This window comes from Phoca vitulina, unplaced genomic scaffold (assembly GCF_004348235.1).
Source record: "Phoca vitulina isolate PV1807 unplaced genomic scaffold, GSC_HSeal_1.0 scaffold41, whole genome shotgun sequence".
Lineage (NCBI taxonomy): Eukaryota > Metazoa > Chordata > Mammalia > Carnivora > Phocidae > Phoca > Phoca vitulina.
In genome coordinates, this window is record NW_022589744.1 from 1,682,831 (window position 1) to 1,707,322 (window position 24,492).

The 24,492-nt window shown below is 45.3% G+C and overlaps 1 protein-coding gene across 1 annotated transcript in view; it reads right to left on the minus strand.

Annotated features, from left to right (window-relative positions):
* Window positions 1-16,906, minus strand: part of MARCHF10 (membrane associated ring-CH-type finger 10) — a 71,897-nt gene extending 54,991 nt beyond the window's left edge. The window contains exons 1-2 of the mRNA XM_032429967.1: window positions 16,817-16,906; window positions 7,454-7,573 (exon numbers count right to left, since the gene is read on the minus strand). Of these exons, the coding sequence (XP_032285858.1) occupies window positions 7,454-7,573; window positions 16,817-16,906 (210 nt within the window). The remainder of the gene's footprint in view (window positions 1-7,453; window positions 7,574-16,816) is intronic.
* Between the last annotated feature and the right edge of the window lie 7,586 nt (window positions 16,907-24,492).

Genomic DNA, 24,492 nt, shown 5'->3' on the forward strand with positions numbered 1-24,492 from the left:
CAAGCGGTTCATAATTCTTTAGTGAATAAAGCAATATAAAAGCAATACCAAAGAAAATTTTAGGATGAAATGCTGGATGTTATAAATCATGTTTAATGCAGGTATGCACCCGAATAATTTCTTGCAACTGAAAAAAATTTAAATTTTGATAGCTGGAATTTTAATTGGTTTTTAACAAGCTTTTTGTGTTTAAAAAATAATTAGGGCCATTTTTTTTAAAGGAGGGAATTTTAATAAAATGTAGTAAACTGAAACACATAGCATTACATAAAATGGGAAAAAAAGCTACTTTATTATGATCTTCTCCCATGCACTTTCGGAGTTGCTGAGTCCAATTAACACAAGGAACTCTCTGGGTCAGAGGCCACCGATTCTCGGCATTGACAATTTCACTGAGCTGGGATAACAATTGGGGTTTGTGTCACCCGGCCACATGGCAGAATCACCCCAGTGGAAGGATTGACTTGAGGCTGTCTTGCTTATCTGTTAAAAAAGGCAGGACAACATTCTGGAAGCAGCTGCAATTTGAACTGACAGTTGCCCCATTTTACTGCCATGGCCTATTTTTAAATTACCTAGTGGAACTCAGACAAAGCACAGAAATGAAGGAGAAATGAAGCACTAGCTGCTGGCTTTGCCCAACGTACGGTTAGCGTTTGTATGCTCCATCAGTCCTGCTGAAGACCTCCGGCGCCCTGGCTTGCCCACGGAGGGGCGTGCTCGCCAGGTATTCCAATTAATCTATAATCTAATCATAAAAGAAGTCTCCGGTTTAGTCTGGTGAGTTCTCTGGTGGAACATTAAATCGTGTTTTTATAACAAGATGACTTCTGTTATAAAGTACAACTGAGTCCCGGGCCAACTTTGGGCCATTCTGAGTTTCCTCCGTCCACAGAGAGCTTCAACCCAGACTCTCTTATGTCCTTGTGTTCTTGCCGGTCTGTGACAAAAGGAACTTAGCCAGGGCTTTGAAGAAGCCACCTATCCATTCACAGAGGGGTATGCCCTGGGAAAGAAGGCTCTCTTTCGCTAGTCACTCTCTGGTCAACACCAGCGTGGAGGTTTCCAAGTGGTTGATCGTAACTGACTTGTCTTCAAGCCCAAACTGGCCATCGCACCTCGGCAGCCTCACTAAACTACTAGCCTCTTAGGCAACATCAGGGAGCATTCACCACTCCGAGGAACAGCATCTCCTGTTTTCTCTCGTTCATGATGAGGATTCCTATTTTGGCTGTTAACGGCTATATCACTAGGACTTCAGCATATGTGCATTCCTAAAACATTCTTGTAACTGTCAGCCATCACACGTTCATGGAGCTCCTATTAGGTGGTGGGCATTGGAAGTAGGACAATAAACAGCACCCGCTCTGGAGTAGCTTCCAGCCTAAGGGAGGAGGGAGATACGAAGATGTATCCCAAGGTGGACTTGAGCCCAGAGGGTGTTGTAGGAAGGCCAAAAAAGGCCAGGCCAAAAAAGATGGCCCTGCAGAGGGGTGCGCTAATGGACAGATTCACGAGGAAGGAGACAAGACGCTCTGGCTTTGGTGTCTGATTGCCATGAAGTGTGAGAAGGAGCAGCAGGAGGAATCCAAGATAATTTCTGGAATTGTGACTTGGGCAGAAATAAATTCAGGAAGAGGAACCATTTTGAGGGAAACAGATGATACAGTCAGCATCTTGAGTCTGAGGCGCTTGTGGAACACGCCATGGTGAACAGATCAACAGCTAAAATGGAAAACAAACTCAAATGAGAATTCCCACAGATCTGCACTTGTCAAACCGTGGGCTGCACATTCCCTCTCCGTGACGTACATTTGGAGCTCGAGATGTCGTGTGCAGAGCTGTGGGATTACTCAGGTGCACCTCGAGGGTGCAGAATCCGAGCTACAGTCAAGAGGGCGGCTATGACAAACACACCAGGTGCTAACGATGACTCACAGCCTCCCAGGGTGGGGCCTTTTGGCAGGTAGAACCAGTGTGTGCGTGTGTGACCTGCCTCATCCACACACGGGCCTGGAGCCAGAAAGAAGGGAGGCCAGACCCTCAAGGAATCCGAGAATGGACAAGCAGAAGTTAGGGAAAATTAAAAGTGTGAGTCATGGAACGCTTATGCCCTGTGCTAAGCCCTGGCTGCTTTCATGACACCGGTAAGGGTGTTGGTAGGTTGACATTGACAGATTAATGGGAGCCGTTTGAAAGGGGAGAAGCTCAAGGTTTCACAGGCAGGATACGCTGAATAAATAGGTAATGAAAGGAGGCATGCAAATATACCGAGGTCTCAGAAAACACAAAATGCAAATCGAGCCAACCTTTTTGGACAGCTGCACCGTCGTCAGAGAGCTAACATTTGCAAGGAGCTGCAGTATGCAAAACACTGTATTGTGCATTATGCACGGTCACTTTCTGGGAAACAAAACCCGTTCCTGGCCCAGGGGCTCTTGTCTTGTTTTTTGAACTTGACCGCAATCTGGAGCAGCGCTGTCCCATAGAACTTTCTGCAATGGTGGAAATGTCCTACATCTTTGTGGTCCAGTATGGCAGCCATGGGACACATGTGGCTACTGAGCATGTGAAATGTGGCTAGCGAGACCAAGTAACTGGGTTTACAATTTTCTTTTAATTAATTTAAAGGTAAAGGTAAATAGCCACACATGGCTAGTGGCCACTTTATTGGACAGCACAGTTCTAGACTTCTGCTGCCCTCATGTATGGATGGATATTCTGACTTTTTAAGCCACTGCAGGTCACTTGAAGAGGCTTTGTTTTTTATTTCAACCTCCAAAGTTTGTGCGGATCATCATGAACAAAACAATTAAAATGTTTATGTTGGGTAATCACCGTCACACTTAAGCTTACTGTGCTTTCTGGGAGGTTCAGATGATCTCACCGGTCCACATCCCACTGAGCCAGGCCTGGGGACGAGCCGGTCGCTGCTGGTGTCAGGTTTACTGCCGCCTTCCCACGGAACGTTGGGTCCTTGTGACATGGAATCTGTTTAGTTGCCGGTTGCTGATGGTGAAGGACAATAATCCCGTTCCTATCAGCAGGGCAAACGGTACTCTTGGTCTCTGCCTTCTTTGCTGACAAAGAAGTAAATGCAGTGACAACATGTCCTAAGTCCTTGAGGTATGTGCATTTGGAACAGTGTCCCTTTCAGCGAGGCTAGAAGATAAGAAAAGCTCATGACGCCCCTCTTCGTAGAAGGTTGCTGCTCCCCCCACCCCCAAGTCCTGGGCTAATCATTCTCATCATTTTCTCTGGGGTAATCGGGGCTCCTGTTTCTTCTCTGTGAAGGTTTGGGAGGGCGAAATATCCTGTCAGTTACAGCAGGCTCGTCTAGGCCAGAGGCTCTCCTGGGGACACGGTTTCCTGCTCGTATCGAGAGACTGCTTTGCTTTTTAATCTACTAATCATCCAACTCCTAGTTGATTAGATGGAGCTGCTGTGTATTTCCCTATTTCTTCTACTCTGATTAAACAGTTAACATGGTTGTATGTAACTTTGAAAAGGGTCTAAAATTAAGTTGCCTTTTAAAATTAAATTGGCTTTTAGAAATGTGGCTTGGGATTGGGCTGAGGCGAAAGAAGGTATTCTAGAAGCCTCAGAGCCTGCTCTGCTACTGATACTTCCTAGAGCACCATTTGTAAGACCGGTCGGACACCAAGGCAATTTATAATGTAATCTAATGTTAGCATGAACGTAAGAGTCTCTTGTTCTCGCATTGATCCCACGAGATCAGCATTAATAATAAGTATCTCCTTGATGGGAAATTGAAGTGCTTAGAAGTGGTTTGTCTGAATTCACACTGTGATGAGGGACAGAGATGGCTCTTGATGATGAGTGTTCTTTCTACTTTGCCACACCGCTAACTTAAATGCATTTAGGAGGTACCGCTTTAAAGAACCTCTCAGCATGAGCTTGATGGTTATGGCTTTATCTTGGATTTAGGGGTAACATGGCCTCTGTCTAAGGTACAGTTAAAGCCACAGGCAGTAGTGAGGTCCCTGCGCCTCGTGGAGTGGCCGCCGTGTTAACTGTGCATTTGGGGATCTGCCCCCTCCAGGCAGGTGTCTGGAAATGATAGCTTGATACTGGATCTATGATTGGATGGTAAACGTCTCTAAGTCCAGGTTCATCAGAATTGTGATCATCTGAGACTGGGTCAAGGAAGGAACACGTGGCAGAAACTGCAATACAAGCATCAGAATTTGGTGGTGCACTTCACGCAGTGAGTGCGGTGGAAAGCGTCCTGTGCATTAAGCAATCCGCTCACTCACTGCCCGCTCAGTCAGAATGAACTCTCCTTTACAGATCAGAGGCAACGCTTTCCTTGGAGGGTTTTCAGCTGCAGGAGTCTCTCGAAGGGAATTATGTAGGGGGAATGTTCACCTATGGAGGAGGGCTTTGGTTAGGTTACCCCTACACGTTGAACTGTATCTTTCTCCTGCTCTTTTCTCAGTGACCACTTATCTTTTGCACCTATAGTACCTGATGTGGTACTCAACCCACTGAGCTCTGCAAACTGGGACTGGGCTGGCCTGCGTTCTCCTTTGGCAGGTGCCAGCATTCTGACAGCTTCCTCTGGGAGACTGGCTCCAGGACCTCCCTGGCACTGAGGATCCTATAAAAAGAGGTTTGATAAGTTCTGTATTCCCTCAGGATTTGAAAGATAGCGGGGCAGGCCCAGACTATAAGGGTTTAAGAACAACCAGATTTTCAGAGACATTTGGGCGGGGGCCCAAACCTGAGAAGAGAACGCTCCAAACCAACCCATGATCCTGAGGGCTGAAGAGTTCCTGATCTGGTTTATCTCGTAAGGGATCTCTGGCTTCATTCGTATGGAGCAAAAGTTGAAGGACTGAGCAGGGGGGCAGGGATCAACATTACGAGCATACAAGTCAGATGGCTGATGAATGATACATTCAGTGACATCTTCGCCGCCCCACCCCCCAGCCTTCCTGTGCTTTTGTACCCAGAGGCAAATCCTCCAGTATCCCCCAAAGAATATCAGTAATACAGAGAGCAAAGCAGAGGTGAATTTCACTGTGGAAAATTCTGGTTTTGTCACTCTTCTTGATAGAGAAGATGTGACCTTGAAGGCACTTGTATAATCAAGGCCCAAACCCTTGGGATATCATTACCTGGAAAAAAATTGAGATCATGTAAGTCATGTTGTTTTGGGTTCTCTGGCAGACTGAGGTACAGAGACAGAGTGCAAACATGAAAAATCCTTTTCTTGTACTTTGGAAATGGCCAGTTTTATGCATCTGACCACATATTTTTGTCCTTATTTCATCATTACTTTTATATGTACAACCATATCCTTTTTTAGACGCAGTCTGAGTATTTTGCAATGATGATTTAAAGAATGAATAATTTTTATAGCATAAAGAAGAAAACTACGGAAATCTGTCAACAGCCTGTCCCCCAAAGTTTGTGGAGAGGAGCATGAAACTTCAAGTCCTAGAATATCCTGAATGTGCTAGTATTGCCATAGGAAATGGCCATGGTTATGCACTTGAGTCTTTGCGTGAAGATACAAGAACCCAGCTGCCCGTGTGTTTTACCAGTCTAGGAAGATTGCTGCATGTTACTGTTTGACTTACGTTACATTTTTTATCTGCCCTTGAGTTTTGTTCCTGCATGCAAAAAAAAAAAAAAAAAAAAGTGAGAATTTTTTTTAATGCTAAAAATGTGTTGTTGTAGCCAAACTAGATTTAATTTTTTGGATTAATCTCACTCCCTAAGTTTAATCAGCAGCAGGCATTCTATTTCGTCTTTGACTAACAGGGAACAACCCAGGCGCTCGATGGTGCCAATATTGTAAGAGAGTCTCTTTCCCCTTCAGACTCTAGGTGGAATATTTTATCGTGTGATTTCATGTTCCTTAATAGGGAGTATAGATCTCACCCAGGGATACAACTACATCCATAAACATCAATCATTGATGTTTTTAAGGTATCCTTTGAACATTAAATAACCACAGTGTAAGCATCCCAGATTAAAGGAGAAATCCCAACGAGAACTTGATTGATATCAGGTATCCAGGATCTATCCCGGGGATCCGCGCCACTGACAGAGAGAGAGTCCATCCTCTGGAGTATATTGCAGGCATAAAATATTAAATAAGAATTCATAAAAGGCATATTACTCATCTTAAATCAATTCACCATGCTAACAAACGGTGTTGAATGCAGCTTGTGGTATTTAGTGCTTACATAGGATAAGTAAAATTCGTACTCAGATAAGATCTTAAATATGAAATATGATCATATAGTTCAGTGGTTCAGAGCACCCTCCCTGGGTTAGACTGCCTGGAAGGGAACCCTGACTCCACCACACACTGGCATGAAGTCTTGGGTCAAGTTTCTTATCTTTTCTAAGGCTCAATTTCTCATCTGTAAAATGAGGTAAATACATAGAGATTTATGAGAATTAAATAAGCTAATATGTATAAAACGCTTAGCACAGTGCTGGAACATTGTAAGCACTCAGATATTGGTAACTACAACTATTATCATATCACTATCATATTGATCTTACTATCTTTTATTATCATCCAGACAAAAACATGTGAACAATTTCTAGTTATTACAGGATGCAGTTATTACTACATTTTACTCTATTTAAAAACAAGATTAAGCAATGCAGTGGGTTAGACTATACGCCCATACACATACATGATATATCTTCGTATCTGTATTTATCTTATGGCTATGGTTATAGGGACAGATCAGATAGACATTGATGCAGCTGTATAGATAGGTGATGCTGTGCTTTAGAAGGCCCAGTGCCTCAAGTCTTTTTTTTTTCCATTTTTTAAATTTTAAATTCAATCAGCCAACATATAATGATTCATTAGTGGCATTTAACACCCAGTGTTCATCCCATCACGTGCCCTCCCTAATGCCCGTCACCCGGTTACCCCATTCCCCCCCCCCCCCCAGCAACCCTCAGATTGTTTCCCGGAGTCCAGAGTTTCTCATGGTTTGTCTCCCTCTCTGATTTCTTCCCTTTCCGTTTTCTCTCCCTGTCCCTATGGTCCTCTGTGCTATTCCTTATATTCCACACATGAGTGAAACCATATGATAATTGTCTTTCTCTGGTTGACTTATTCATCTTAGCCTCAACTCTTGAAATGAAAGAGCTGTAGCATTTCTGATTTGGATGGTGCCTCAGAGACAATCTCCATCAGGCCCATCAGGAAAGAAGATGGAGGCCCAACCGGGGTGAAGAGGGTTAGTTGTTCAACAAAGAAGCTGCCTGGACAGTACCCAGGATGGGAGCTCTTGCCCTTGCGTCTCCCTGTCCTGACATTTAGGGCTTCCAACACCTCCTTTCTGAGTTGGCTTTTTCCTAAGTGACTCACACACACACACACACACACACACACACACACACACACACACACCAGCAGAAGCAGGAGGAGGATATCTCCCAGAGTTCTAAGTACCTGTTTGGAAGATGACCCACTTGAAAACCGGGATCTCTCCAAATTTGTCTCTGGCCCCCAAAATTGATCTCGTTTCTTCTCATTTGGGTCTCTTCTGTATTCCTGTCGTCTCAGACAAGCCTGCAGAATAAAAAAATGTTTCCTTGGCTTAGGTGTGCGATGAGCTTTGATATATAACTTTTTGCTTAATTTCTATAATGAGGAGCATGAAATATATAACGTCCATCTCCAAGGGCTCATCAACACCTTTACCAAGTGTGAGGACGCTCAGCCAGGCATCGTTCTCTCTTCCCTTTGCCCAAAATGCCAGGTCAAAAATAGTAGCCACTGCTTTAATAAATTAAAATCAACATACCAAGAGGTGTTTTGACAAGTATTTCCCCAACAATTGCCTGCTTAGGGCAAGAAGGACCTGATACACGGTATTAGCTTCCCCTTCTGCCTTGCTCTTCTCCAAGCCCCCTCGTTCTATCACCACTCTACTCTGGCCTCTTGGATCACACCTGGTTCCAGGGGAAGGCTTTTCCTATGTGAGAGCTTTAGCACGTGCGCTTCCTTCCACTCGGAATGCCTTTCATGGGATGTTCACAGGCTGGCAAATCCTGCAGATCTATTCAGATCCAGCTCACGTGGCATCTCTTTCCTTGCCTTGCTCCTCTTCCCCAGGCCAAATTAATTGCTCCTTTATACAGACGCAGCTTGAATTATGCAATTTTTTTAAACTGCTGTACAAGTTAGTTGTTTTGAGCCTGTTTCTCCTGCTGATCAGTAAGAACCCTCAGGGTAAGGACCACCTCTTATCTTTTGAATCCCCCAGCATCTAGCATTTAATGTTCACTGAATTGCATTATTGTTTCAGAGGGAAATATCAGTCCCCAAATGCAAAAAAAAAATAAAAATAACCAACAAAAAAAATTTTCCGTTGTTTAAAAAACAAACAAGAGAAAATCTAGTACCAATATATTTCTTCTCCAGGATCAGGACAGAAAAAAACCCCAAGGATAGCATGTGCTATGGGGGTTTCAACTGATATTTTAAATAGTTTAAAATAATAAAACTTCTTGGAGCATTTCTATAGATTCAGTGCCCGAATTCACCTTTGCGCTGCTAGAGCCAAATTATCCACCGTCATGGTAAAGAAACGCAATGTAAAGACCAACAATACTGTTTCTAAACAGGGCCTGACATCTCCCCTTCCTGGCTGGGTTGAGAACGGAAAGATTCCTTCTTCATTTTTCCCCTTTGTTAGAAAATGCATCTCCTTCCTTGATGTGGAAGGACTTGCCAGAATTTCAGGCCTCTGGGAAAGCCTAATATTATGCTACGTGGTTAAAAATAGAAATGACCTGATATTAACAAAACATTTACCACTTGGAATTGGGAACAGCGAGCTGGTTACACCGTGCTTCACAACCACGTTGCTGGTGAAGCCCTGGCCTCGGGGCTTATGCACAGCGGCCACATGGTACCTGCAGCAAGTGGAAAGTGTCGGAAAGTACGGTTCCACCCTGCCTTATTTGGAAAGGGACAGCAATCCAAAATGGTTGCCCCCCCCTTTTTTCCTGTGTCACTGTTAATCTTATTTTCAAAAACTATGCTACATAGATAGCAAGCCATCTTAATCGTGCGCAGTGTTTTTTTTTTTTTTTTTTTTTTTTAATTATTTGAGGTGGGGGTGGAGGGGCAGAGGGAGAGAGAATCCCAAGCAGACTCCCCACTGAGCGTGGAGTCCGACCTGGGGCTCGATCCCAAGACCCTGAGGTCATGACCTGTGCCGAAATCAAGAGTCGGACGCTCAACCAACTGAGCCACCCAGGTGCCCTGGCAGTGTCTGTTTTAATAAATAATTTGAGCAAAAAAAACCCCCCAAAAGTAGTGGACAGTAACTATGATAAATAAGTTAAACATCGAGTATGAAAATAAACCAAAGTAAACCTGAAGAGAGTTAGCCAGAGAGTTTAATGACGTTCCAGTAAAGACGGGCCTCTCCTTTTTCATTCCTTTTCCAATGACTTCAGATTGGAGCCCGTTTGGGAGGAACCCTGGCTCGGAGTGTTGTTTCCTGGAGCGGCAGATGTCTGTGTTATCCTACCCGACTGGGATTGCAGGCGCAAACAGCAAATGCTGATAGGCTCAAAGAGGAGGACCGTGTTAGCAAATGCATGCAGGACCAAGGCAGATTTTGTGGGATGAACAGAATTCTTGTGGGTTGAGTGTTTTTTGAAAATTCTCTCCAAGAATGCATGCAACTTAAATATTTCTTTACCAAAAGGGGAGGAGGAGTAGAATGGTTTGCAGTGTCGAAAAAAAATTTTTCTCCTCTGGTTCCTTTATGCCTCCTCTCATAGAGGAGTCCGAGAGCAAACCGGTGACAGGGCACATAATTTTTATCTTGTTACAGCCAAGCAGCAATCTTTCTGTGTAAATCAAACATCGGTCCTCTTGAAGTGATAGCTTTGCCCAGTTGAAGGAACACGGGGACAGAGAGGCAAGTCCAGACTTCCAGTCCTAGAAATAGCAAGACAGGAGCCGTAACTGCCCCACGTCCCCTGGGGGCTAGTTTTCTTATTATTTGTAAATGTGAACGATTTTTTTTTTTTTTTTTTTTTTTACCATTTTTGATGCCGATGTTTGCACAGTGGGGGTCCCGGAGCGACAGGGCAGAGTGTGAAATCCACAGGCTGGCAAGGAGGAACTGACGTGTAACTCATGATCACCAGGGGCTCCCCTTCCCCTGGAACTTTAAAAATATTCCCTTTTCAGTTCCACGTGTCTGGAGCTAGATTGCTATAAATAAGTTTCTGTTCATGTGACGGAACTGGCTGAGGGCGGTCTGAAAATGGAAGGCTTCAGGTAACTCATTTCCTCCTTGAGCTGGGTGGGGGGCTTCCTCCTTCACTCCTCCTCTGGCGCTGCCCCCACAACCCCCCCTCCCAGCCCATCCCTCTATCGGCACGCAGTCAGGCTGCCTCCAGAGCACAAGCTCCCAATGTGGGGGCAGAACACAGAATGTGCATATATGCCTGTGGCAGATGACGTGGGTTCTGTGACTCACTGTAACTCAATACGGGTAAACATGACAAGCCCCAGCTCTGCCACTTTCTCGCAACATGACCTTGGGCAGCCTGACTAACTCCATTGATTCTTGCTTCCCTCATCTGAAAGAGGGAGATGCCCGGTGCCGCCAGATTGCCGGGGAGCCTGGGGCCCTGTTGGCAGGACGCTGGGCAGAGTGACTGGCTCCTGGCGAGTGTTCAGTGAAAGGCACTCATCACCACCATCATCACCCTCATCACCCTCATCACCGTCATTATCATCATTAGGCTTTAATTGTTGTTTCTGATCCCATTGCTTGGTTTACTTCTATTTCTAAAGCCAGCCTTTGCCAAATCGCGTGACTCGGATCCTGGTCAGGGAAGAAGAAAGAATCTTTCTGTCCGGGCCTGAGCTTCATCCTTGTTTTTGTGCCCTGGAGGCAGCGGTCTGTTTCCTAGGCCTGCAGTTCCCCCGCCAGACAACTGAGGAGATCCTGCCCTCAGTCAGCCAGGGTACCTCATAAAGCGCTTTTTCTTCAGTGTTGCAGCTTTCTGAATCCACCGGTGTGGGGGGGTAATGGGGGAGTGGGAGGCTCAGTTTCTTACGTTTATTTGATTATCAGTCCCGCCTCCAAGTCCTCATCCGGGCTCCGGAGGCCTTAAGAAGCCACCAGCCATAGGAACACTTTCCCAGCCTCCCGGTTCCAGTATGAAAAACCCCGTGACCACGGGGCATCTCTGCCTCTCGAGCATGGTGGCCTCCGCCAAGGTTATTGTTGCTCCAACCTCCAAGCATTTGGAGAAGTGGGACTTGCCACTGCTTCGGTTGGTACTTCTCTGTTCTTATGATCTAACATGCGTAACCCGGACTTCGGGGGTTTAATTATCATTGGTGGCATTATTCAAGTTCATTAGTTTTAAGATGTTAAGGAATCAGAGGTGTAAGAACAATTTGACATGCTATTCCCCTCAAATGAGTTTCTTTTCCTGTTCTGTCTGTGGAGAGGACAGAAGCACGTACCTCAGAGGTGAGCAGAGCAGAGAACCCTCCCCCAGGCTCCCATGGGAGGGGAAGCTGAATTTTCTCTACTCCCTCAACCCCCTGAGTGGACGGTCCCCAAGCCCCCCGCCATGTGGCACTGTCACCTATCATGTCCTTGAACAAGTTCATAGCGTCATGTTCAGTTGTTCGCTCAGTCCTTGAAAGATCAGGATGAAATAAATGACAGGGAATGAAACCCATCCGAACACATTTGATAGATTATGGAATATCATTCTGAAATGCCAAGTGTAATCTTTGTCTCCAGCTTTCGGTAGAAATTAATGGCTAAATTCTGCCTCAAGTTACATAAACACGTTTGACCAAAAGAAGGAAGGGGGAAAAAAAAAAAATCTATGCAGCATGAACACCCTTGAAGAAACAGAGCCAAATCCTGAGATGGCATGTAATTATGTACTAGCTACCAGATTCTGAAATAGCATGTAATATGCCAGATAGATGTTTATTTCCTCTTGTTTTTTCAAAAGGGTCCCACCCAACCACTGAAAGGAGCAGCATCAAAATAACTCAGGGTGGGTTTAAGCCACCTCTCCTGGTGCCACCACACAGACCTGTAAAGGCACTGCTAATTTGGTGTGCACCAACCCTCAGCATATTTTAGGATGTCACAGGAATATGTACACAGGAGGTTTGTAAGGGCTTCAATTTGAGCCAGTTCATTAAAGGCGAGTGAAGCACAGGCAGGAATCTGTGGCAAATTTATATGATTTAGGAGTCCTATCTAGTTATTAGGTCTTACACTATTTGTACATTCTGAAATGGGGAGTCCCTAGTGTGCAAGCAGGTTGCTGCCCTGGGAGTGAAAGCTGGGATTCCTTGGGCCAAGCTCATTGATGAGCCAGGGATTCAATATCGACCCGATGCAAAGTCTATCTTAGTAAATTATCTAGATACACACAGGTCATATATGGACCAAGTTTTTGAGGGGTTATTAAGGTCATGCAAATGATTCTTAAACCCCTATTTTAAATCCTTTCTGGAACAAGTCAAGGGAGAGACTAAATCATACAAATAGCTCACTACTGTTCCCTTCGAAGTCGTTTCTGTGGGTTGCTATATATTTAATTCAACAATACTCAGAACATATTAAAGACAACCATATTTATTTTTTGCAGACTTTGTGGTGAGTGGTTTTGAAAATGCTCAATGAGGGTGGACTTGACCTTGAGAAATAGTTATAAGTCAGCTGAATCTAAGACTGATAAACAGAGTTGGTGGTCAAGTTAGGTCATGGTGCCTCCCATCAAAGGCAGGGCATTCAGTTCGACATAATAGAGTATGTCTCCATCCCTGCCCGTAAGAAACTGTGGTCCAGATTGAGGGGAAGTCACCCACAAGACAATTTCAATACAATTTCATAAGCAACGTGAAAGAGGTATGAAAGGGCGATTTGGTATTGGAGTGATAGAAATGTTCTAAAGCCGGATGATGATTTGGCTGCAGATTTGGTAAATTTACTGCAAGTCATTAAATTATACACTTAAAACAGGTGAATTTTGTGATATGTGAATTATACCTCAATGAAGTGGGGTTTTAAAAATATTTTATTTATTTATTTGTCAGAGAGAGAGAGAGAGGGAGAGAGAGCACAAACAGGGGGAACAGCAAGCAGAGGGAGAAGCAGACCTCCCGCTGAGCAGGGAGCCCGATGCGGGACTCGATCCCAGGACCCTGGGATCATGACCGGAGCCGAAGGCAGATGCTTAACCGACTGAGTCACCCAGGCGCCCCAATAAAGTGGGTTTTAAAAGAAGGGTGTGGTGGGAGTACAGAGGTTTCATTTAGTTCTAAATTCAAACTGCAGTCTCTACCACCCTTGTCAAGAGAGTAAAGAAGGGGGAAGGGGAGGTCAGAGAAGCGGTGAAGATTTAGGCTGCTCTGGTTGTGGTTCTTGGGTCTTGGACCTGCCTCTACGTGGGGGGAAGCAACTCCAGGGTTTCATGCATTCCAACTGCACTGTCAAGTTCACATTTTAGATAGATTTCAAAAAAGCAATCTGAAGGATGCCAAGGTTGGAGGCATGGAGAACGGTAATAAGGACATTGTAATGATCTTGGAAAGAAACCATGGAGGTGGGAACCAGGGTGGTGGCAATGGGATGAAAGGAAGGCACCAGTTCAAGAGCTTTTAAATAATGGTGGCAGGACTTGGTAACAGGTGGGATGTGGGTGGTGAGGGAGAGAAAGGAGTCGGGCAAGGCTTACATACAGAGGAGGACGGCAGAGGGTGGACATGCTGAGGTGCCTCTGTGACATCCAGATGGAAATGTGCAACAAGCAGGCGTGCATGTGATCGTGACACTTTAGGGAGACTCAGTATCATAGGTCATTAGTCTACGAGTGCTGGTTAAAAACATGGGAGGGAGGAGATGGGTCACAGAGACCTTGTGAGTTGGAAGAAAGCTAGGCTGTTGGAAACCGGGGGAATTAACATTTGTGGGGCAGGGAGAAGAATGTGAGAGAAACAGAAGGAAAATCAGCAGAGTGTGCTGTCAGAAAGCCAAAGGAGTAATGTTTTGAGAAGGAAGGAGTAATAGTGTCAAATGTAGATAAAGCTTCAGAAAACAAAGACTAAAAAGATGTCCCTTGAATTTGGCTACTGACCTTAGAACAACTTCAGGGAGGGGAGGGGGCAGCCAGGCTGCAGTGGGTTAGGAATGAACGGGGTTGGCGGGGGGGAGTAGAGATAGAAATGTAGCAGGTTGGGGACAGTGCCAGGGCTGTGGCTAGAGATGGACCGCGTGTCCTGCAGCTTTGTTCTTTTGTTCTCAGTATAGGAGGGACTTGAGCATGTTTGTAGGCTGAGCCAATTAGAAGGAAGGAAATGTCAAAGATAGAGACGACAAGTCCCTGGATGGAGAGGGGCTGGACACAGCAGGGTGTGGGCCAAGAGCTCCGGCCAGCCACTGGCCGGGAAAGTGTTGTTTCCCCCTGCGAACTTGAGGGCTGGATGGGTGTGTAGCCTGGAATGGAAGGAAAGGAGTGGCGAGGCTTCCCACCTGATGGCCTTGGGTCCTTTGCTTTGTTTCCTGTGTGTATAAAACAGGAAGAGAAGTTCTTTGTTGAAAGTGTGGGGATTGCAGGTCTGAGAAAAGTAGGAAAGTTGAAAACCGACAATGACAGAGGGAGCTGATGGACGAGTAAGCATGTCGATGCTGAGTCAACCTTCACTCCTTTCTCTCCGTCACTCCGCCTCTCCATATATCGGCATGCTGTCAGTTCTTCTTCTGTTTCCTGGGTTGGGCCACTTCTCACCACCTCCACTCCTACCCCCTGGGTCTGAGCCACCATCATTTCTCTCCTAAATTTCTCTCAGAGTTTCCTTACCAAGTTTTTCTGCTGCTTCTCAAGTCCCTTTCCTTCCTTTCCCCATACAGCAGCAAGAGTGATTTTTAAACACTGTAAATCAGATCATGCCACTCCCCCGCTTAAAATCATCCCAATAATTCTCCCTAAGAATAAACTCCAAACACCAAACTTTGTCCTGAGAGATTCGACATGACCTGGCCCATTTACCTCTCTTACCTTGTCACGTGCCACATTCTTCCTTGATCAATGTGTTTCAGCCACTCTGGCCTTCTTTTGTTTCTTCCAGGGCTCCAAGTTAGTTCCTGCCTCAGGGTCTTTGCACTTGCTTTCCTTCTGCTCAGGATGCTCTGGCCAGCTCTTTCCCATCTTTTACCTCTACACTCAAATGTTACTTCCCCAAAGAGGCTTCCCTAACTGTGTAAGGGAGCATCACCCCCCAGCTGTTTACCTCTGTTTGCCTCCTTATATTTATCAGTAATCAAAACTATCTTACATATTTATTTAGTTGTGTGTATTGTTTGTTTCTCAATTCCAGAATAAGAATGCTGGGAGAGAAGGGACTTCGTTTAGGACGTTGTATGCACTTGATAAAGTGTTGTTATTTATAAGGATAGTGTTGAAAGTATCCTTATTAATAAGGACAGTGTTGAAAGTCCAATGAAATTAGAAAAATAAAGCCCCAGTGACTTTAGGCCACACAGTTGTGTGATTTTCTCCAGCAGAGATCATCAAATAATAAGACTGATTTTCTTACGTGCTTGTTCTGGAGACAATTTCAAACAAGCATTTCCAAATGAAGGTCAGGTGGCAGAGGCGTCTTGGTGAAAAGCAGATGGATTCCCAGTGTGACCAGTTCAGGTATTTACGTTCTTATTCATTTTACAGAAATTCCCTCAATTTTACAGTCTCGTGCGTGGGTTGGCAAGTTGTGGGAGGAAGTTGCTGACTCTGTTTCCAGCCCCACAGCTGAGCTGCGCTATACAGGTGAAATCAGGTTACTGAGCTCGGTCTGGTTTCCTTGGTGACCCAGGAGGTTTGGTTATATTTGAAATTGCTAAGAAGGAGAAAAATCTGATAGCAACAGTTCTGTGTTTTCCTTAAGGAAGGAGCACTTTTCAATCCTCGGCTGAAGCAGAGGACATGCCTCTTTGGCAAGGGTTGACCTCTGGCCAGCAGGCTGGGCGACACTTTCTCACTGCTCCCAGAATCTCACGCCCAGTCTGGCAAGTTTGTCCTGTGCTAGCTCTGGGTAATTACATCACGACTCCTTAGGCTCCCTGTCTGTTTTGTTTTTGCATGTAAACACTGTAACTAGGGTGACGAATAGTTAGCTTATTGGAGAATGTGTTAACCACCTTTCTTCTGGTGGGATGACAGTGGAAAGGCATGTTATTTTATAAATGGTAGGTCAACCCCATTAACTCTTTAAGGGTTTTTTTCTGGATAGCTGGCTTATCAAGCTTAAGCCTTCATGTCATTCATCGACTAGGTTTGTGTGCCAAGCTCTGTGCTAAGTACTTTTCAAGTGTTATTTTGTTTTCGTGACAATATTATGAAGTGGGTGCTATTATTATATTTTTTTGATTTTTTTTAGACAGGGTGGGAGGGGCAGAGGGAGAGGGAGAGAGAGAATCCTAGGCAGACTCCAGGCCTAGCACAGAGCCCGACACAGGGCTTGATCTCACAACCCTGAGATCATGACCTGAGCTGAAATCAAGAGTCAGATGCTTAACTGACTGAGCCACCCAGGCGCCCCAAAGTGGGTACTGTTATTAACCCCATTTTAAGGATGAGGAAACACAGAGAGGTCAAGTGGCTTTCCATAGTCACACATCTAGGAAGTGATGGGTTTTGGATTTTAGAAAGTGATTACTGCTTATCATGTACTCAGACTGTATCCTGAATTCTCACATAATTACTGTAAGGAAGGTGGAAGATGATTCTAGTTTTTTGCAGTTACCTGATATTCAGAGTCCACCTTATGCTGCATGTCCCGCAGATATTGAACATTACTCACGAACTTCTGCCTGTCCCTTGCTTCATGCAACATGATTCTTAATCCCCAACCTGCATATAAAAGATAAATAAATGTGCTGTGACATAATCCTTTGTTGCTGTGCCGTATTTGGATTTATCTTAGTATAATTGCTTTTATTCTCTTATTAATCTAATTTCCATTGTTTGAAAGGCACAGATGCTCCTTTCAGCCAGCAAGGACTCTTTGTATTGGTGTGGATGCCCTTACAGCCCTCCTGTTCTGGGCATAAATAATGCAGCCACATTCATCAGCTGGCTTCAGCAATCCCGTCCTGGTTGGTTATTCATAGGGAGTTAGACTGACAGACACCTGATTCAGAAGCAGTTCTATGACTTGACAAAAAAAGGAAACCCAAGAATCTAGCGAAATTAGCAATGACTAAAGTTATGAGCGCCTGGTCACTTAAATTCACTTATTCAACAGTCGCGTCGCTATTCCAACTGAGGCCCTATGCTGGGTGCTGGGATACAGCCGTCGGAAGGATGAACGTGCCCCTGCCTCGGTGGTGTTCACAGTCGGGTGGGCAGAGGACTGACGCTGAACATTGCCGCACCCCAGCCACTTCAAACTCCATGAGGTGTTCTCACGAGCCTGCCCCTCCTCCAGAATTATCTGAGGGGAATGTTCACACCGCCCAGCGAGCTGCTCAAGCCCATAACCTGGCCGGCTTCCTAACATTCCCTCTCCCGCGCCATCCATATCATCACCCAGCCCTGATGATTTTCTCCCCTGAGCAGCCCCTGAATCCATCGTGGTGTGAGTGTGGGCCCTGCTGTGTGAGACTCTCAGGGTTCAAATCCCAACTCTTTTGAGCATTGACTAGGGAACCCTAATTGTGATAAGGGCTATGGAGTGGAAATGTGGGCTTCTTTGAGAGACGGTTATTATGGGAGGGCATGACATGGTCTAGGGGGCAAGGTTTTCCTTAGGAAATGACACTGGGCTTGCTAAGGAGTGAGCCAGGCAAGAAGTGGGACAGAGAGCCTCTCAGACAGAAAGGACAGCAGGTGCCAGAGCTTTGGGGCAGCAGGGGGCTGGTGTGGTTGAGGACCAAGAGGGCCAGTGCAGCTGGAGCAGAGAGAGGGGAGAACAGCAACGCAGGGCTGTCGGGGAGACAGGGGCCAGCTGGTTCACTTGGAGCCTGGAAGGTTATGATTGCAAGAGCCATATAACTGCCACTGGAAGATTCCAACCTGGGGAATAAATGGTTAGATTTGCATTTTATTTTGTTTTTTAAAGATTTTATTTTTAAGTAATCTCAACACCCAACATGGGACTCAAACTCACAACCCCAAGATCAAGAGTCACACATTCTCTACCAACTGATCCAGCCAGGTGCCCCTAGATTTGCATTTTCAAAGGCCCCTCCAGCTCTAGTGTAGAGAATGAAAGGGGGGGGAGTAAAAACGAAAGTAGAAGGACCCCCGGGAACATATGACGATAATCCAGGTAAGACAGCGACCACACTTGGGTAGCAACAGTGGAGAGGAGGCAACGGTGGAGGAGGCAGACATTGGAGCTGCTATTTACTGAGCCTCCTGAAGGTCTGGGCACTCTTGTCAACATTTACACACAGTAACTCACTGGATCTTCAGGATGGTGCTTGAGGCAACCACTCTATTTCCATTTTGCTGATAAGGAAACTGGGGCACCGAGGGAGTAAGTAACTTGCTTAAGGCTGCAGAGCTGGTAAATGGAAGAACTGGGGTTTGAACCCACAGAGTCTCACAGCAGGGCCCACACTCTCACCACGATGGATTTGGGGGGCTACTCGGGGGACAAAATCATCAGGGCTGGGTGATGATATGGATGGCGCGGGAGAGGGAAGGTGGAGGAAGCCAGCCAGGTTATGGGCTCGCAGCAGCTCCCCGGGGAACCGGTGGCTGGTCGGTGGATGATTCTGGAGACATTTCTCTTTGTGAGAAAACCGTGTGGAATTTGAAGTGGGGGACTTGTGGGGGGGGGAGTGGAGGCGTCAGGCCAGCGCCTAGACGCGGGGCTCTGGAGCTGACGAGAGAAGCAAGGATTTGGGCACCACGGGCATTGGGTGACAGCTGAAGAAGGCAGTATGTGTACTGGGAAGAGGAGGAGAAGCCGGGACAGAAAGCTGAGGAACACTCCAACTTGAGAACACCGAGCGGAAGAGAAGCTGCAAAGCAGCCGGAGAGGCAGGAGGCAAACCAGGTGGGCGCGGTTCCATGGCCGCTGCGAAGAGCGCGCTTCAAGGAGCAGGTTATTTATAACCTTGGTGAGTGCACTGAAGACAGATTGCCGAGGATTGCGCAAACGAGAGGTGAGGCAGTAGACACGATGCTTTCAGGAGCCCGGGCTCTGATTGGTGTGGCCTGAGTTTATGACCAAAATATTTAAAGTCACACAGTTAGTACACGGCGCTGTTCATGATGAGTCTGAGAGACCTCCTCGGTTAGGGTCACCTGAAGTCCTACACATCCTGCTTTTGGGGCCAGTGAAGCCCTTTCAGTGATTGCTACACGTTTTTTTTTTTTTTTTAAATTGACGTAGAACATGACATTCGTTTCATGTGTACCACAGAATGAATAGATATCTGTGTATATTGCAAAATGTTGCAATAAGTCTAGTTAACATCCATCACCCACATAGTTAGAATTCTTTTCCTCTCGTGATGAGAACTTTTAAGATCTATTCGCTTAGCAACTTTCAAATATACAGTATTTTTTAAGTCTCTTTATTTTATTTATTAATCTCTACACCCGACGTGGGGCTGAAACTCACGACCCCGAGATCAAGAGTCACATGCTCTTCTGACTGAGCCAGCCTGGCGCCCCTCAAATATGCAGCATTATTAACTATAGTCGCCATGCTGTATGTTACATCCTCAGTACTTAATTATTTTATAACTGGAAATTTGTGCTTTTTGACTCCCTTCGCCAATGTTGCCCCCCTCCCTCCCCAATCCCTGCCTCTGGCAACTGCCAGTTTGTTCTCTGAATGTTTTCTCTATCTGTGAGTTTTGTTTTGTTTTTTAGATCCACATATGAATGAGATCATACAGCATTTCTTTCTCTGTCTGACATATATATATCTCACATTTTATCTATTCGTCCATCAATAGACACAGAGTTTGCCTCCATGTCTTAGTTATTGTAAATAATGCTGCAATGAGTTAGTGTTTTGGATAAACACCCAGAAGTGGAACTGCTGGATCATATGGTAGTTCTATTTTTAATTTTTTGAGGAACCTCCATATTGTTTTCCATAGTGGCTGCACCAATTTACATTCCCACCAACAGTGCACAGGGATTCCCTTTTCTCCACATCCTGATCAATACTTAACTTCTTATCTTTTAGATAGTAGGCATTCTAACAAGGGTGAGGTGATATCTCATTGTCAGTAAGGGTGATTGCATTCCCTCATGATGAGTGAGTTGAGCACCTTTTCACGTACCTGTTGGTCACATGTATGTCTCTTTTGGAAAAATATTCAAATCTTCTACTCATTTTTAAATTGGGTTTTTGGGTTTTCTTGCTATTGAGTTGTTTGCGTTTTTTAAAAATATATTTTGGATATTAACCTTTTATTGGATATATGATTTGCAAATATTTTCATTCAGTAGATTGACTTTTCATTTTGATGATGGTTTCCTCTGCTGTGCAGAAGCTTTTTGGTTTGGTGTAGTTCCACTTGTTGGTTTTTGCTTTTGTTGCCTTTTTTAAAAAAAAAGTTTATTTAAGTAATCTCTATACCCAACATGGGGCTCAAACTCATGACCCTGAGATCAAGAGTCGCCTGCTCTTCCAGCTGAGCCAACCAGGCACCCTGCTCTTGTTGCCTTTGATATCAAATCCAAAAAAGCATTGACAAATCGAGGTCAAGGCACTTACCACCTATGGAGTATTATGGTTTCAGGTCTTATGTTCAAGTCTTTAATCCATTTTGAGTTAATTTTTGTGTATAGTGTAATATCACCCAGTTTCATTCTTTTCCATGTGCCTTCCAGTTTTCCCCGCGCCATTTATTGAAGAGACTGTCCCATTGTAAATTCTTGGCTCCTTTGTCATAAATTAATTGACTATATATGCATGAGTTTTCCAGGGCATTCTACTCTGTTCCATTGATCTATGTGTCTGCTTTTATGCCAATATCATATAATTTTATTACTATAGCTTTGTAATATTGTTTGAAATCAGGAAGCATGATGCCTCCAGCTTTGTTCTTCTTTCTGATACACATTTTTTAGTGACTACCATGTGACAGGTGCTGCTCTAGACACTGGAGAAACAGCAGGATAAGATAGACAACATCCCTACCCTTGGGTGTTTGCATTCTGAAGCTTTCCTTCCTCTCTTCATTTTTTTCATTTGTATAGATATTGGCAAAATCAGGTTGCCCCTGATTCATGGTGACTCAGTGTCTGGGCTGGTCATTGTGAAATCTCACCAGGTTTACCACCTAGCCCTGAGCAGTATCATCTAGTAACTTGTGCTGCTTCCTCTGGAGTTGCTGTCTCTGAAGTATAGAAAGTTGGTCTTTGAGAGTCCAAGTCTAAAGCTACAACCAACAGATAGTTCCACAGACTACATGCAAAACCTAAATTTTGCCTCTGAGGATTTTTAATAGTAATTTATAGAACTACACTTTAAAAGATCATTTTTGGAGCCCCTGGGCGGCTCAGTTGGTTAAGCATCTGACTCTTGATTTTGGCTCAGGTCATGATCTCAGGGTCGTGAGATCGAGCCCCGCTTTGGGCTCTGTGCTGGGCATGGAGCCTGCTTGAGGTTCTCTCTCTCCCCCTCAGCTCCTCCTCCCTTGTCTCTCTATCTCTCTTAAATAAATAAAGATCATTTTTAACTTTTCATATGAATTTGTACCTGCACAGAATGAAGTTATGTTCCCACTCTTTTAGGAAAACAGTGGTGGTAAAACAGGCAGAAAGATGAACCTCTGCTGCTACTGTTGGAAAGAGAAGCCTGTCTGAATATGAATCAGGCAGAGAACATAAGGTTTCATAACAAAAATGTGTTAATGGTCACTAAAGGGGCACATCCCAGAGTCCACTTGAATGATACATTTTGGTTACAAAATTAACATAGAAAAACCAGCTAATATATCCTGGCTTTAATGCTGTGTTATTTTAAAGAGACTTCTAAGTCAAGAGGCATGAAAAAACTGTGTCTGACAAGGTAGGAAATAACACTATTTGAACTACTTGCTAGGTTACCTCTGACTTCACAATCATCTACCAAATAAAGGACTTTCAAATTACCTACAAAAGTCTCTTTACCCTCCCATAAACGATTACTGTACTTTACTATAAAATGCATATTTAGAAGCATCATGGTCCCACATGTTATTTATTTAAACACATCAATACTCTGTGAGAGTAAACAAATACTGTAGGCACCGGGGAAAGAGATTATTAGGCGATCACCACGATTTAGGTAAAAGTTCTCCAGCTTTCTGAAGTACCACTTGAACCTCATACTGTACTGCAGGTTTGAAAACTGACCAGGACGAACAAGAAACAGAAATAACTGTTTGGAAATAAATTCACATGAGATAATGCTTAATTTGCAGATCTCAGTTTAGTGGGCCTACTCAACCAGATGGCCATTTGAAGCCCCCAAATTTTTCCTCCACAAATACAGACAGGTGGGGGAGGGGGTGGTAATAAAATGTGGGCAAGGCTCATGTTTCTAAAATAGCATTCTGTACTCTCTTCCATTTCTCACCTTTGAACTGCTTCTCAATTTAAAATCCACTCATGGTCATGCATGCTTCTCTTTTAAGTCTCTGGTGACAATATATTGGGCCAAATATGTGCTTTAAAAATCAACATAAGAAGCCATTTTAAATCAGGAGAGGGAGAAGGAGAGGAGAAGGGAGTAGGAGGAATGTGGGCAAGGGAGAAGGGAGTCCTGCTTTGCTGAAAGCAAGAGTGAGTGATTCTTCTTGGCCTCAAAATTCTACATATCTGTGAAATTTCAATGAGGAATATTCTAAGAACTTTGTGACATATGTATTCCTCTCTAGTGTAACTTTGCAATGAATTCAAACCAAGTTTCCCTGACTAAGGAGAACAGAATCTGATTGCAGAATAGATTTCTTTCAGTTCTCTGAAATATCATATATACTGTCCTTCTGTTCTATGACCACATTTGTCAAAAGAAGGGAGCCCTTTTTAATAACATCAACCTATTTCACTGTTTTCTTATTAAAAGTTTCTAATATGTTCTCATATCAGAAGTACTAAAGTGAATATTTTATTGGCTCAGCAATAAAGAAAAATGTAAATTTAAGCCCCTCTTTAGGCTTCAGGTTCCTTTGGACCAACATCTAAATGGCTATATTAATACCTGACAATCAGGTTTATAAATCCCCCCCCCCCTTTTTCACAACTGGGTACTTGGAAGAAGGAGCTCAGAATTTATTTCTCCTTTTACACAATTAATTAATTTGTAATGACAAAGATTACCGGATTTCTTTAAGTCTTAGCTTAAAAAAATCTTAAGAGTTTTAAAATCTTATAAAAATGACTCGAATGTAAGCAACAAAGATGAGTGATTTGGGGCCAGTTTTTCTAACACCCCGCTACTGAGAGAATGCTGTGAGCGAAGGCAGAGAGGAGGAATTGACGTGGATGGGGGGAGATAATCGGACTCTCCCAGCCAATCTGGCTTAAGAAATCAAGGGGTGGGGGGTGTAAGGGGCTTGTAAGAAAAGCTCTTTGGCGGCGACTCTTCATTTTATTGTGAAACTGTGACAGAGATGGGCGGTCACACTCAACTGACTTTCAAGCCTAGAAGAGAGAGACTCCATGTGTAACTGGGAAGCTTTGGGGGGTGGGGCTGATGTCACAGGCTTGACAAGCAATTCGACGCTCCCAAGGATCACAGTATCAACAATTTCCCCCTCGGAAGCCCGAGGGGCCGTTCGCTCCGTGTAGACCTACTCTGGACTTGCAGACCCGAGAAGCCTGCGGGGAAGCTGCGCAGCTGCGGGGGGGCTGCCAGTGTGCAAATAAGTGATCACCGGGTCCCCCACACCTGTCCCTTTGAGGCAGGAAAACACCGGGACAGCCGGGGAGAGGGAGCGGCCAGGCCGCCAGGCTTCGGCCCGATTTCCCTCCAGAATGGCAGAAGCGGAAAGGAGAGGGTGTTCCCCTTCTCCTCCCCACACCTCCTTGGAGGACTGGGGGCCGCAGGGGGGGCGCGCGCGGCCGGGGCGGGCCGTTACCTGGCGGGTCAGTCCTTCCCCACCTGCGCGGGCTGAAGGGGCCGAGGGGCGGGACAGGCGGGCTGGTCCAGGGCGGAGGGGCCGCCCATCAATCGCGCGGGGGCCGTCTCTGTGCTCCTCTTCCTCCTCCTGTCTCGTCTCCCCTCCCGCTACCGGCCCCTCTTCCTCCTCCTCCCCGGAGGCAGCTTTCCGCGACGGCGGCCCGACTTTCTAGGGGCAGAGGCGGTGGGGGTGGCTGCCTGGCGTCCTCCCGTTTCCTTGGCAACGCGAGCTGGGGGCCGCGAGCGCCGGCGTGGGGGCGGGGCCGGGGCCCCGAGGTCTTGAGCCCGGACGCGGGCGCCCCGCGGTTGCCGTGGGAACGGGATGCGGTCGGGGAGGCAGA